The sequence below is a fragment of the Entelurus aequoreus genome, linkage group LG02 (assembly GCF_033978785.1).
Source record: "Entelurus aequoreus isolate RoL-2023_Sb linkage group LG02, RoL_Eaeq_v1.1, whole genome shotgun sequence".
Classification (NCBI taxonomy): Eukaryota; Metazoa; Chordata; class Actinopteri; order Syngnathiformes; family Syngnathidae; genus Entelurus; species Entelurus aequoreus.
Window position 1 is genome coordinate 91,256,653 of NC_084732.1, and position 13,805 is coordinate 91,270,457.

Genomic DNA, 13,805 nt, shown 5'->3' on the forward strand with positions numbered 1-13,805 from the left:
CTACAACAATAAACTAATATACATACTTCCAATCAAAAATGTTTAAATAATAAATCAAAAGTGACTTTATTGAAATGACACTTTGACTTTGTGACGTCTAATAAAATGAGAAAAATAATTCAATAATAAAATGAATAATTTATACGAATAGAATGTCAAAGGTTTTGTAAGAAGGACATAAAATGCTACTGTTTGTAAAATAGTGAAATGAATGACGTAATTAGACGTGGAATGCATAAGGTACGTTTCCGGTTACCTGCCAGTGACTTTCACCTGTTTCGGGGCGTGGCCTGAGAAGAGACTTTCGGCCTGAGAAGAGAGATGACTTGCACTCCAGCTCGGCTTCTCCTCGACGTCAACTTGTAAACTTCTTTGGAGTTTTGGAGGTTTTGTTGTTGTTTTTGTGTAAGGTTGAGGATCCCGGAGTCACGTGACTGCGATGTCGGCCACGGTGCGGCGACTTTTAGCTTCCGCCGTCGTCCTCTCGCTGCTGAAAGGTACTTTTCCCAGACCAAAAACGGTCTTTTTTGTCCGCCAATTTCTGTTTTAATGTGGATTTATTTCATAAAGTGAAGATTTAAGTGCTGCTTTTTAGCCACTTTAAGGAGTTTGCCGGTGAGGTCACGTGATGAATGGACAGTTTTTTTTTTGATGAAGTAACTTTGTATCATTTTGACATTTTTAACCCGGTTATTGTTTGAAGATAATGTTTATATTAGCAACCACAATGTTGTCAAAGTGTTCAGTTTGCTTTTTAGCCGCCGAAGATGATGCTAGCTAGTTTCACTTCCGGTCTGACACCTGTTTTACAGGTTAGATCACTCTGACTCTGAGTCTTGTTTAAACAACAACATTCTTACCAAACTCTCATGTAGTGACCCACTTGTTATACTTCATATTAATAATAAGTCATGTGATTAATCACAAACATGTGCAATTTATTATTTATTTATTTTTTACTTTCATTTATTTTCAGCTCCTTCTACCGTGGGTTTTTATTATGGCTGCATTGATTAGTCAATGTAAAATATTTATATAATTTTGCTTAGATTGATCTTTTAATTACTGTAACCAATACAAATAAAATAAAAGGTCAAATAATGCTAAAAAAAAAAAAAAAAAAAAAAAAAGGTCAAAGAAGATACAGGAAGGTGAGTAGAAAATAAAAAATGAAAAAAAGCAAAAATAGAAGGTAAATAAAAGGTAAACAGAAGATAATGAAGCTTATGGGAACCAGAAAATATTTTGTTTATTTCAACCGTTTTCCCTCCAATACACACGGAGACTATAAAGTGTGTTTTATCCCATTAATCCAACAAAGTAATCGATAAATTACTCGATTACTGTAGTAGTCGATAGCTGCAACCCAAGTGTTTATAAGTGCAGTGATCAAGTCGATGCATACGCATTCAAAATAAACCCCAACAGAACTTTAGTTACCGTATTTTCCGCACTATAAGGCGCACCGGATTATAAGGCGCACCTTCAATGAATGGCCTATTTTAAAACTGTGTTCATATATAAGGTGCACCGCATTATAAGGCGCATAGAATAGACGCTACAGTAGAGGCTGGGGTCACGTTATGCATCCATGGCTGCTTACCGTAGTTGCGAGACCTGTCGTGGCTCAATATTGGTCCATATATAAGGCGCACCGCATTATAAGGCGCATAGAATAGACGCTACAGTAGAGGCTGGGGTTACGTTATGCATCCATGGCTGCTTACCGTAGTTGCGAGACTTGTCGTGGCTCAATATTGGTCCATATAAAAGGCGCACCGCATTATAAGGCGCATAGAATAGACGCTACAGTAGAGGCTGGGGTTACGTTATGCATCCATAGCTGCTTACCGTAGTTGCAAGACCTGTCGTGGCTCAATATTGGTCCATATATAAGGCGCACCGCATTATAAGGCGCACTGTCAGCTTTTGAGAAAATTTGAGGTTTTTAGGTGCGCCTTATAGTGCGGAAAATACGGTAATACTTTTATCAGGTGTTGAGCAAAAAAGAAAAAAAAGTCAATATATTCAAGTGGAACATTTAAAAGATGTTTATGTTTGATATTCTGACAGTAAAATTGCATTTGTGTCAAAATATTGGGTTCTTTTTGAGGTTGATGGAAATGATTTAGAATAGAATTAGAGATGTCCGATAATATCGGTCTGCCGATATTATCGGCCGATAAATGCGTTAAAATGTAATATCGGAAATTATCGGTATCGTTTTTTTTATTATCAGTATCGTTTTTTTTGTTTTGTTTTTGTTTTTGTTTTTTATTAAATCCACATAAAAAACACAAGATATACTTACAATTAGTGCACCAAGCCAAAAAACCTCCCTCCCCCATTTACACTCATTCACACAAAAGGGTTGTTTCTTTCTGTTATTAATATTCTGCTTCCTACATTATATATCAATATATATCAATACAGTCTGCAAGGAATACAGTCCGTAAGCACACATGATTGTGCGTGCTGCTGGTCCACTAATAATACTAACCTTTAACAGTTAATTTGACAAATTTTCATTAATTAGTAGTTTCTATGTAACTGATTTTATGTTGTTTTACTTAATTTTTTATTCAAGAAAATGTTTTTAATTTATTTATCTTATTTTATTTGATTCATTTTTTTAAAAAGTACCTTATCCTCACCATACCTGGTTGTCCAAATTAGGCATAATAATGTGTTAATTCCACGACTGTATATATCGGTTGATATCGGTATCGGTAATTAAAGAGTTGGACAATATCGGCATATCGGATATCGGCAAAAAGCCATTATCGGACATCCCTAAATAGAATAGAATGCCTTTTATTGTCACTGTACAATGAGATTAAAACCAAGTCATTTAAGCAAGTAATTTACTGTAATTAATCACGAAAAAATATCTGCAGCAAAAAATAAATACGGAATTTAAGGCTGTGCAAGAATCCTGCTCAATGTAATACATGATATTAATAATAACCAGTTAACTCGTGATTAGTCACAAACGTGTATTGCACCAATCATGTACAGTTGCAGATTAAACTTTTTATTTACTTTATTAAATTATTATTAACTTTAACTACGAACGGTTACCCGAAAAGTGGTGTGGGTTTTTATGAGTGCTGCTATGATTGATGGATTAATTTGATTACACGCTTTGATTTATAATAGTTTGCTTTAATTGTTAGTTTAATGAGTGTAACTATTGAGCATTCATCAAATAAAAGAAGGAAAAACAAAATAGAAGGTATAATAAAGTAAAAATCGGTAAATAGCGGGTAAATGAAAGGTAAAAAGAAGGTGAATAGAAGATAAAGAAAGCTAAAAAAAAAAAGGTAATGAAGTTTATGGCAACCAGAAAAATATTTTGTTTATTTCAACCATTTTCCCTCCAATACACATTGAGACTATAAAGTGTTTTATCCCATTAGTCCGGGGGTCGGCAACCCGCGGCTCTAGAGCCGCATGCGGCTCTTTAGCGCCGCCCTAGTGGCTCTCTGGAGATTTTTCAAAAATGTATGAAGAATGGAAAAAGATGAGGGGAAAAAAATCTATTTTTTTGTTTCAGAATGTTTTCTGTGGGAGGACAAACATGACATAAACCTCGCTAATTGTTATAAATCACACTGTTTATATTAAACATGCTTCACTGATTCGAGTATTTGGCGAGCGCCGTTTTGTCCTACTAATTTTGGCGGTCCTTGAACTCGCCGTATAGTTTGTTTCCATGTATAACTTTCTCCGACTTTCTAGGACGTGTTTTATGCCACTTTTTCTGTCTCATTTTGTCCACCACACTTTTAACGTTGGGCGTGAATGCACAAAGGTGAGTTTTGTTGATGTTATTGACTTGTGTGGAGTGCTAATCAGACATATTTGGTCACTGCGTGACTGCAAGCTAATCGATGCTAACATGCTATTTAGGCTAGCTATATGTACATATTGCATATGCCTCATTTGTAGCTATATTTGAGGTCATTTAGTTTCCTTTAAGTCCTCTTAATTACATTTATATCTCATGACACATGTAATATGGCTTTTAATTTTTTGCGGCTCCAGATAGATTTGTTTTTGTATTTTTGCTCCAATATGGCTCTTTCAACATTTTGGGTTGCCGACCCCTGCATTAGTCGAACAAACTAACCCAGGGGTCAGCAACCTTTTTGAAAGCAAGAGCTACTTCTTGGGTAGTGATTAATGCGAAGGACTACCAGTTTGATACACACTTCAATAAATGGCCAGAAATAGCCAATTTGCTCAATTTACCTTTAACTCTGTATGTTATTATTAATAATTAATGATATTTACACTTAATTGAACGGTTTAAAAGAGGAGAAAACACGAAAAAAATGACAATTGAATTTTGAAACATAGTTTATCTTCAATTTCGACTCTTTAAAATTCAAAATTCAACCGGAAAAAAAGAAGAGAAAAACTAGCAAATTTGAATGTTTTTGAAAAAATGTAAAAAATAATTTATAGAACATCATTAGTAATTTTTCCTGATTAAGATTAATTTTAGAATTTTGATGACATGTTTTAAATAGGTTAAAATCCAATCTGCACTTTGTTAGAATATATAACAAATTGGACCAAGCTATATTTCTAACAAAGACAAATCATTATTTCTTCTAGATTTTCCACAACAAAAATTTTAAAAGAAATTCAAAAGACTTTGAAATAAGATTTAAATTTGATTATACAGATTTTCTAGATTTTCCAGAATATTTTTTTTGAATTTTAATCATAATACATTTGAAGAAATATTTCACAAATATTCTTCGTCGAAAAAAACAGAAGCTAAAATGAAGAATTAAATTAAAATGTATTTATTATTCTTTACAATAAAAATAAAAAATTGACTTGAACATTGATTTAAATTGTCAGGAAAGAAGAGGAAGGAATATAACAGGTAAAAAGGTATATGTGTTTAAAAATCCTAAAATCATTTTTAAGGTTGTATTTTTTCTCTAAAATTGTTTTTCTGAAAGTTATAAGAAGCAAAGTAATAAAATAAATGAATTTATTTAAACAAGTGAAGACCAAGTCTTTAAAATATTTTCTTGGATTTTCAAATTCTATTTGAGTTTTGTCTCTCTTAGAATTAAAAATGTCGGGCAAAGCGAGACCAGGGGCCGTACTTATCAAGCTTCTTAGAATGACTCCTAAGAAGTCTGCTAAGAGTTGACTTAAGAGTAAATAAATTCTTGGCTGAAAGCTGCACTTAAAAGTTAGTTATCAAGCGTCTTACTCACACTTTCAGCGAAGTGTAGGACTGAATCTTAAGTGTCACACTCAGAGCTGAATTACGACATTACTATGTGCCGTAAACGGAACTTTAGGTGATGTCATTTCTGTGTCCATAGAAATGACCAATCACGGAAGGGAATCCGTTGTCTAAGAATAAAGAAATATCTTGGAAATATTTAAGTGGACAATGGGAGTGTATATTTTAACAATAAACTACAAAATAATACAAAACAAACTAGTCCCCGCCGGCACTCACGCTATCGCTCCCTCTCTTCTCTCGCCCACACACTCACTGACGTCACTCACCTCACGGCCACACACATACGCTACTGTCATAACATTTTCTTTCCAATTCATTAATTAGGCAACTAATTTGAAACTGGTGTGGGTGGCTCTATATATACTAGCCCACTGCAGACACATGCAGAAATCAACAAGGAATCGAAAAGTATTAAATCTGTGACAAAAATAATATCCGCTCTGTCTAAACGATACCGTTTGATCAGCTGCTCGTCATCAAAAAAAACCAAAACATTGTTCCGTTCCCTGAACGTTGGCGCACGTCTCTCTCGCCTCAGTGCCATCCCCTGCTAGCAACTCCTAACCACTTAAGACACCTCTGAAGGTCTCTTAAATATCGTGGAGAGTAGGAGTGATTCTTAGACTTAAGAACGTTAATAAAAAGCTTTTATTCTTAAGTTTGAGAGTAGGACTAAATTTTGCAAATTCTCAGGACTTAAGTGTAAAATGGCACTCTAAGAAGCTTGATAAGTACGGCCCCTGGTCCTTACGGGCTACCACGTTGGTGACCCCTGAACTAACCGATAGATTATTATAGTAATTGACAGCTGCAACCCAAGTTTTCATAAAGTCAGTGATCAGGTCAATGCAAAAATTGTCTTAAAAAAAAAAAAAACAGACAAAACTTGAGTGAATACTTTTATGGCTTTTGAGCAAATAAATGAAGTACATTCAAGTAAAACATAAAAAATAACATTGTGTCAAAATATCGGGTTCTTTTTTTTTTTTTTACTAAGCAGTGTGATTCATCCGAATGAAAGTCAATTTAAAAGTGTGATTATAACTATTGCGTAACTCCTGCAGCGTCCAGGTGCATCCAGGTGATCGTCTCCGATCAGGACCGCAGCACCTTCCTCTTCGGCTCCGTCATTCTGCGCTGTGACTATTCCACCTCTGCTAACCCCCAAGATGTCCTGCTCACCTGGAGGTTCAAGTCCTTCTGCAAGGACCCGGTGCTGGAGTACTACTCCACATGTAAGCAAATAACGGCTGTGGAACATTCATTTATGATGTTTAATGTTTAATTTATTAGTTATAATACAATTTATAATTTAATTTATTAATTATAATAAACAATTTATAATTTAATTTATTAATTATTTTATATATAAAAATGTTATTTTATTTATAAAAATTTATAATTTAATTTATTAATTATAATAAAATTTATAATTTAATTTATTAATTATAATAAAATATTTATAATTTAATTTATTAATTATTTTATATATAAAATGTTTATTTTATTTATAAAAATTTATAATTTAATTTATTAATTATAATAAAATTAATAAATTAATTTTATTAATTTATTGTTCAATTTAACTATGCAAATGATTTTTTGTTATGCAGTAATTATTTAAACATCATTAATATATTGGTCGATATTGATAATTATTTAACATTTTTATGATTTATGGAAAATAAAGAGCAGACCTTTTTCAGATTATAATCCCTCGGCTATCAAGGCAGAAAGGAAATGTCAACACAAACATGGAAAACACTCCAACAATGTCAACAAAATAGTAAAATTACATTGAAGATTTAACAATAAGCTCTTAAGAATAAGAATATGTATGAAATACTTCATAAAGTGTAAGAAAATAGTGCAAAGTGTGACAATGTAAATAGAGAAATGTGAAAAGAAGTATTTTCTGCAGGTTTAAACGTCTGTGTAACATTAATTTGCCCTCTTATTCCTATTTAACTGTGCAAATGAATAATATTATTACATCGGCCTGTCGATAATTATTGATGTTTTTTATGACCTTTGGAAAATTAGGAGCTGGACAATAATATTTTATTTGAAATGTAACTTCCTCTGATTATAACCCCTCAGCTATCAAGGCAGAAAGGAAATGTCAACACAAACATGGAAAACACTCCAACAAAGTCAACAAAATAGTAAAATCACATTGCAGACTTAACAATAAGCTCTTAAAAATAAGGAATATGTAAGAAATGCTTCATAAAGTGTAATAAAATAGTGCAAAGTGTGAAAATGTCAACATAGAGAAACCTGAGAAGTATTTTCTGCAGGTTTAGTGCTGGGAAATAACGTCTGTGTAACATTAATTTTCCCTCTTATTCCTATTTAACTATGCAAATTATTTAACTACTTTCTGCAGGTTGAGTGGACCCCGACTTAAACAAGTTGAAAAACTTATTGGGGTGTTACCATTTAGTGGTCAATTGTACGGAATATGTACTTCACTGTGCAACCTACTAATAAAAGTCTCAATCAATCAAAGTGGCAGGAAGTTACAGCTGTGCTCTAAAGGGTGAGCTAAGGTGGTGTGCTATTAGCGCTCTTGCCTTGCATCATGCACAGACCGCCTTGGTCTGACTACGGTCCCTTTTGGAAACAACCAAAAAAGTGACTTTTCCTCTTTTACCCGCAACTTCTTCATTTTGACTTCCTCTTCTCACTCCATGCAAAGAATCAACCAAACGTGATAGTTGCTACTGTCACCTGATTGGCTGTTAGCGAGTGCCTTTGTCCATGCAACCAACCTTGCTTCCATACTTCACCTTTCTTGCCACCCAAAAACAATGTCTTATTATACGTATTTTATTGGTGTATTGCGATACATATTGATATGGTTTTATCTCCCAGTGCTACCACAAACATGATATATCTGCAATGTGTGTGTGCGTGTGTGTGTGTGTGTGTGTGTGTGTGTGTGTGTGTGTGTGTGTGTGTGTGTGTGTGTGTGTGTGTGTGTGTGTGTGTGTGTGTGTGTGTGTGTGTGTGTGTGTTTAGCGTTCCAGTCTTCGCTGCAGTTGGGTCAAGACCCCGCCAACGACTGTCCTGATCGCCAGCGCACGGTGCGGACCGTCATCCAGAAGAGAGGCACCAACGAGCCCATAATCGGTGCCGACTATCGGGAACGCAGAATCTCCATCCAGAATAGTACGTTTATGTCATGAAATACTTCTGTCTTTTTCATACTTGTTTGTGTTATCTTGGCAAAGAAGAAATGCTCACTAACACAGATTTACACATTAGTCAACAATATTTGAGAGGAATTGGTTTTACTTCTTGGACTTCAACTCATGAGAAATGGGAGCAAAAACAAAAGTATTTGATCAGGATATACAGTGGTGGTCAAAAGTGTACGTACACGTGTAAAGAACATGATGTCATGGCTGTCTTGACTTTACAATCATTTCTTATTTGTTGTGATGTAGTGATTGGAGCACATACTTGTTGCTCACAGAAAACATTCATGAAGTTTGCTTCTTTTATGAATTTATTATGGCTCTACTGAAAATGTTAGGGTCAAAAGTATACATACAGCAATGTTAATATTTGCTTACATGGCAAGTTGACCTGCAATAAGGCACTTTTGGTAGCCATCCACAAGCTTCTGCTTGACCACTTGACCACTAAATTGCTGCAGTTCAGCTAAATTTGTTGGTTTCTACGGAGCCCCTAAAGGGACATGGGGGGAAAATCAATTTTTTTTTTAGACATGTATCTCGTGCACACGAGAAAGTTTCTCGTGTGCACGAGATACATGTCTAAAAAAAAAAAAAAATTCTAACTTTTTTTTTTTTTTTATAACTTTATAAAAAGTTTCTCGTGCGCAGGAGATACATGTCTTAAAAAACTTTAAAATTCTAACATTTTTTTTTTTCTTATAACTTTAAAAAAAGTTTCTCGTGTGCACGAGATACATGTCTTAAAAAAAAAATTTTTTTTAATTCTAACATTTTTTATTTATTTTTGTATTAATTTATAAAAACTTTCTCGTGGGCACGAGAAAGTTTCTCGTGTGCACGAGATACATGTCTAAAAAAAAAAAAAATTCTAACATTTTTTTTCTTTTTTTTTATAACTTTATAAAAAGTTTCTTGAGCGCACGAGAAAGTTTCTGGTGCGCAAGAGATACATGTCTTAAAAAATAAAAATTTAAAAAAATTCTAAATTTTTAAAAAAATTTTTTAATAACTTTATAAAAAGTTTCTCGTGCGCATACATGTCTTAAAAAAATTAAAAATTCTAACTTTTTTTTTTTTTTTATAACTTTAAAAAAAGTTTCTCGTGTGCACGAGATACATGTCTAAAAAAAAAAAAATTCTAACATTTTTTTTTTTTTTATAACTTCAAAAAAAGTTTCTCGTGCGCACGAGATACATGTCCTAAAAAAAATTTTTTTTTTAATTCTAACATTTTTTATTAATTTTTTTATAACTTTATAAAAAGTTTGTCGTGCGCAGGAGATACATGTCTTAAAAAAATTAAAAATTCTAACATTTTTTTTATTTTTTATAACTTTATAAAAAGTTTCTCGTGTGCACGAGATACATGTCTAAAAAAAAAAAAAATTCTAACATTTTTTTTTTTTTTTAATAATTTTAAAAAATGTTTCTCGTGTGCACGAGATACATGTCTTAAAAAAAAATTGTTTTTTAATTCTAACATTTTTTATTTATTTTTTATAACTTTATAAAAAGTTTCTCGTGTGCACGAGATACATGTCTAAAAAAAAAAAATTCTAACATTTTTTTTTTTTATATCTTTAAAAAAAGTTTCTCGTGCGCAGGAGATACATGTCTTAAAAAAATTAAAAATTCTAACATTTTTTTTTTCTTATAACTTTAAAAAAAGTTTCTCGTGTGCACGAGATACGTCTTAAAAAAAAAAATTTTAAATTCTAAAATTTTTTATTTATTTTTTTATTAATTTATAAAAACTTTCTCGTGTGCACGAGAAAGTTTCTCGTGTGCACGAGATACATGTCTAAAAAAAAAAAAATTCTAACATTTTTTTTCTTTTTTTTTATAACTTTATAAAAAGTTTCTTGAGCGCACGAGAAAGTTTCTGGTGCGCAAGAGATACATGTCTTAAAAAATAAAAATTAAAAAAAATTCTAAATTTTTTAAAAATTTTTTTAATAACTTTATAAAAAGTTTCTCGTGCGCATACATGTCTTAAAAAAATTAAAAATTCTAACATTTTTTTTTTTTTATAACTTTAAAAAAAGTTTCTCGTGTGCACGAGATACATGTCTAAAAAAAAAAAATTCTAACATTTTTTTTTTTTTTATAACTTCAAAAAAAGTTTCTCGTGCGCACGAGATACATGTCCTAAAAAAATTTTTTTTTTAAATTCTAACATTTTTTATTTATTTTTTTATAACTTTATAAAAAGTTTGTCGTGCGCAGGAGATACATGTCTTAAAAAAATTAAAAATTCTAAAAAAATTTTTATTTTTTATAACTTTATAAAAAGTTTCTCGTGTGCACGAGATACATGTCTAAAAAAAAAAAAAATTCTAACATTTTTTTTTTATTTTTTATAATTTTAAAAAATGTTTCTCGTGTGCACGAGATACATGTCTTAAAAGAAATTGTTTTTTAATTCTAACATTTTTTATTTATTTTTTATAACTTTATAAAAAGTTTCTCGTGTGCACGAGATACATGTCTAAAAAAAAAAAAATTCTAACATTTTTTTTTTTTATATCTTTAAAAAAAGTTTCTCGTGCGCAGGAGATACATGTCTTAAAAAAATTAAAAATTCTAACATTTTTTTTTTTCTTATAACTTTAAAAAAAAGTTTCTCGTGTGCACGAGATACATGTCTTAAAAAAAATTTTTTTTTTAATTCTAACATTTTTTATTTATTTTTTTATTAATTTATAAAAACTTTCTCGTGTGCACGAGAAAGTTTCTCGTGTGCACGAGATACATGTCTAAAAAAAAAAAAAATTCTAACATTTTTTTTCTTTTTTTTTATAACTTTATAAAAAGTTTCTTGAGCGCACGAGAAAGTTTCTGGTGCGCAAGAGATACATGTCTTAAAAAATAAAAATTAAAAAAAATTCTAAATTTTTAAAAAAAATTTTAAATAACTTTATAAAAAGTTTCTCGTGCGCATACATGTCTTAAAAAAATTAAAAATTCTAACCTTTTTTTTTTTTTTATAACTTTAAAAAAAGTTTCTCGTGTGCACGAGATACATGTCTAAAAAAAAAAAAATTCTAACATTTTTTTTTTTTTTATAACTTCAAAAAAAGTTTCTCGTGCGCACGAGATACATGTCCTAAAAAAAAATTTTTTTTTAATTCTAACATTTTTTATTTATTTTTTTATAACTTTATAAAAAGTTTGTCGTGCGCAGGAGATACATGTCTTAAAAAAATTAAAAATTCTAACATTTTTTTTATTTTTTATAACTTTATAAAAAGTTTCTCGTGTGCACGAGATACATGTCTAAAAAAAAAAAAAATTCTAACATTTTTTTTTTTTTTTTATAATTTTAAAAAATGTTTCTCGTGTGCACGAGATACATGTCTTAAAAAAAAGTGTTTTTTAATTCTAACATTTTTTATTTATTTTTTATAACTTTATAAAAAGTTTCTCGTGTGCACGAGATACATGTCTAAAAAAAAAAAAATTCTAACATTTTTTTTTTTTATATCTTTAAAAAAAGTTTCTCGTGCGCAGGAGATACATGTCTTTAAAAAATTAAAAATTCTAACTTTTTTTTTTTTTTTTTTATAACTTTAAAAAAAGTTTCTGGTGTGCACGAGATACATGTCTAAAAAAAAAAAAAATTCTAACATTTTTTTTTTTTTGTATCTTTAAAAAAAGTTTCTCGTGCGCAGGAGATACATGTCTTAAAAAAATTAAAAATTCTAACATTTTTTTTTTTCTTATAACTTTAAAAAAAGTTTCTCGTGTGCACGAGATACGTCTTAAAAAAAAAAAATTTTTAAATTCTAAAATTTTTTATTTATTTTTTTATTAATTTATAAAAACTTTCTCGTGTGCACGAGAAAGTTTCTCGTGTGCACGAGATACATGTCTAAAAAAAAAAAAATTCTAACATTTTTTTTCTTTTTTTTTATAACTTTATAAAAAGTTTCTTGAGCGCACGAGAAAGTTTCTGGTGCGCAAGAGATACATGTCTTAAAAAATAAAAATTAAAAAAAATTCTAAATTTTTTAAAAAATTTTTTAATAACTTTATAAAAAGTTTCTCGTGCGCATACATGTCTTAAAAAAATTAAAAATTCTAACATTTTTTTTTTTTTTATAACTTTAAAAAAAGTTTCTCGTGTGCACGAGATACATGTCTAAAAAAAAAAAAATTCTAACATTTTTTTTTTTTTTATAACTTCAAAAAAAGTTTCTCGTGCGCACGAGATACATGTCCTAAAAAAAATTTTTTTTTTAATTCTAACATTTTTTTTTTTTTTTTTTATAACTTTATAAAAAGTTTGTCGTGCGCAGGAGATACATGTCTTAAAAAAATTAAAAATTCTAAAAAATTTTTTATTTTTTATAACTTTATAAAAAGTTTCTCGTGTGCACGAGATACATGTCTAAAAAAAAAAAAAATTCTAACATTTTTTTTTTTTTTTTATAATTTTAAAAAATGTTTCTCGTGTGCACGAGATACATGTCTTAAAAAAAAATTGTTTTTTAATTCTAACATTTTTTATTTATTTTTTATAACTTTATAAAAAGTTTCTCGTGTGCACGAGATGCATGTCTAAAAAAAAAAAAATTCTAACATTTTTTTTTTTTTGTATCTTTAAAAAAAGTTTCTCGTGCGCAGGAGATACATGTCTTAAAAAAATTAAAAATTCTAACATTTTTTTTTTTTCTTATAACTTTAAAAAAAGTTTCTCGTGTGCACGAGATACATGTCTTAAAAAAAAATTTTTTTTAAATTCTAACATTTTTTATTTATTTTTTTATTAATTTATAAAAACTTTCTCGTGTGCACGAGAAAGTTTCTCGTGTGCACGAGATACATGTCTAAAAAAAAAAAAAATTCTAACATTTTTTTTCTTTTTTTTTATAACTTTATAAAAAGTTTCTTGAGCGCACGAGAAAGTTTCTGGTGCGCAAGAGATACATGTCTTAAAAAATAAAAATTAAAAAAAATTCTAAATTTTTAAAAAAAAATTTTAATAACTTTATAAAAAGTTTCTCGTGCGCATACATGTCTTAAAAAAATTAAAAATTCTAACATTTTTTTTTTTTTTATAACTTTAAAAAAAGTTTCTCGTGTGCACGAGATACATGTCTAAAAAAAAAAAATTCTAACATTTTTTTTTTTTTATAACTTCAAAAAAAGTTTCTCGTGCGCACGAGATACATGTCCTAAAAAAAAATTTTTTTTTAATTCTAACATTTTTTATTTATTTTTTTATAACTTTATAAAAAGTTTGTCGTGCGCAGGAGATACATGTCTTAAAAAAATTAAAAATTCTAACATTTTTTTTATTTTTTATAACTTTATAAAAA

At 29.7% G+C, this 13,805-nt stretch overlaps 1 protein-coding gene across 1 annotated transcript in view; it reads left to right on the forward strand.

The window, feature by feature from the left end:
* Window positions 1-267: 267 nt before the first annotated feature.
* Window positions 268-13,805, forward strand: part of LOC133641053 (immunoglobulin-like domain-containing receptor 1) — a 32,860-nt gene continuing 19,322 nt past the window's right edge. Inside the window, exons 1-3 of the mRNA XM_062034875.1 lie at window positions 268-497; window positions 6,343-6,513; window positions 8,303-8,452. Of these exons, the coding sequence (XP_061890859.1) occupies window positions 440-497; window positions 6,343-6,513; window positions 8,303-8,452 (379 nt within the window). The 5' untranslated portion in view covers window positions 268-439. The remainder of the gene's footprint in view (window positions 498-6,342; window positions 6,514-8,302; window positions 8,453-13,805) is intronic.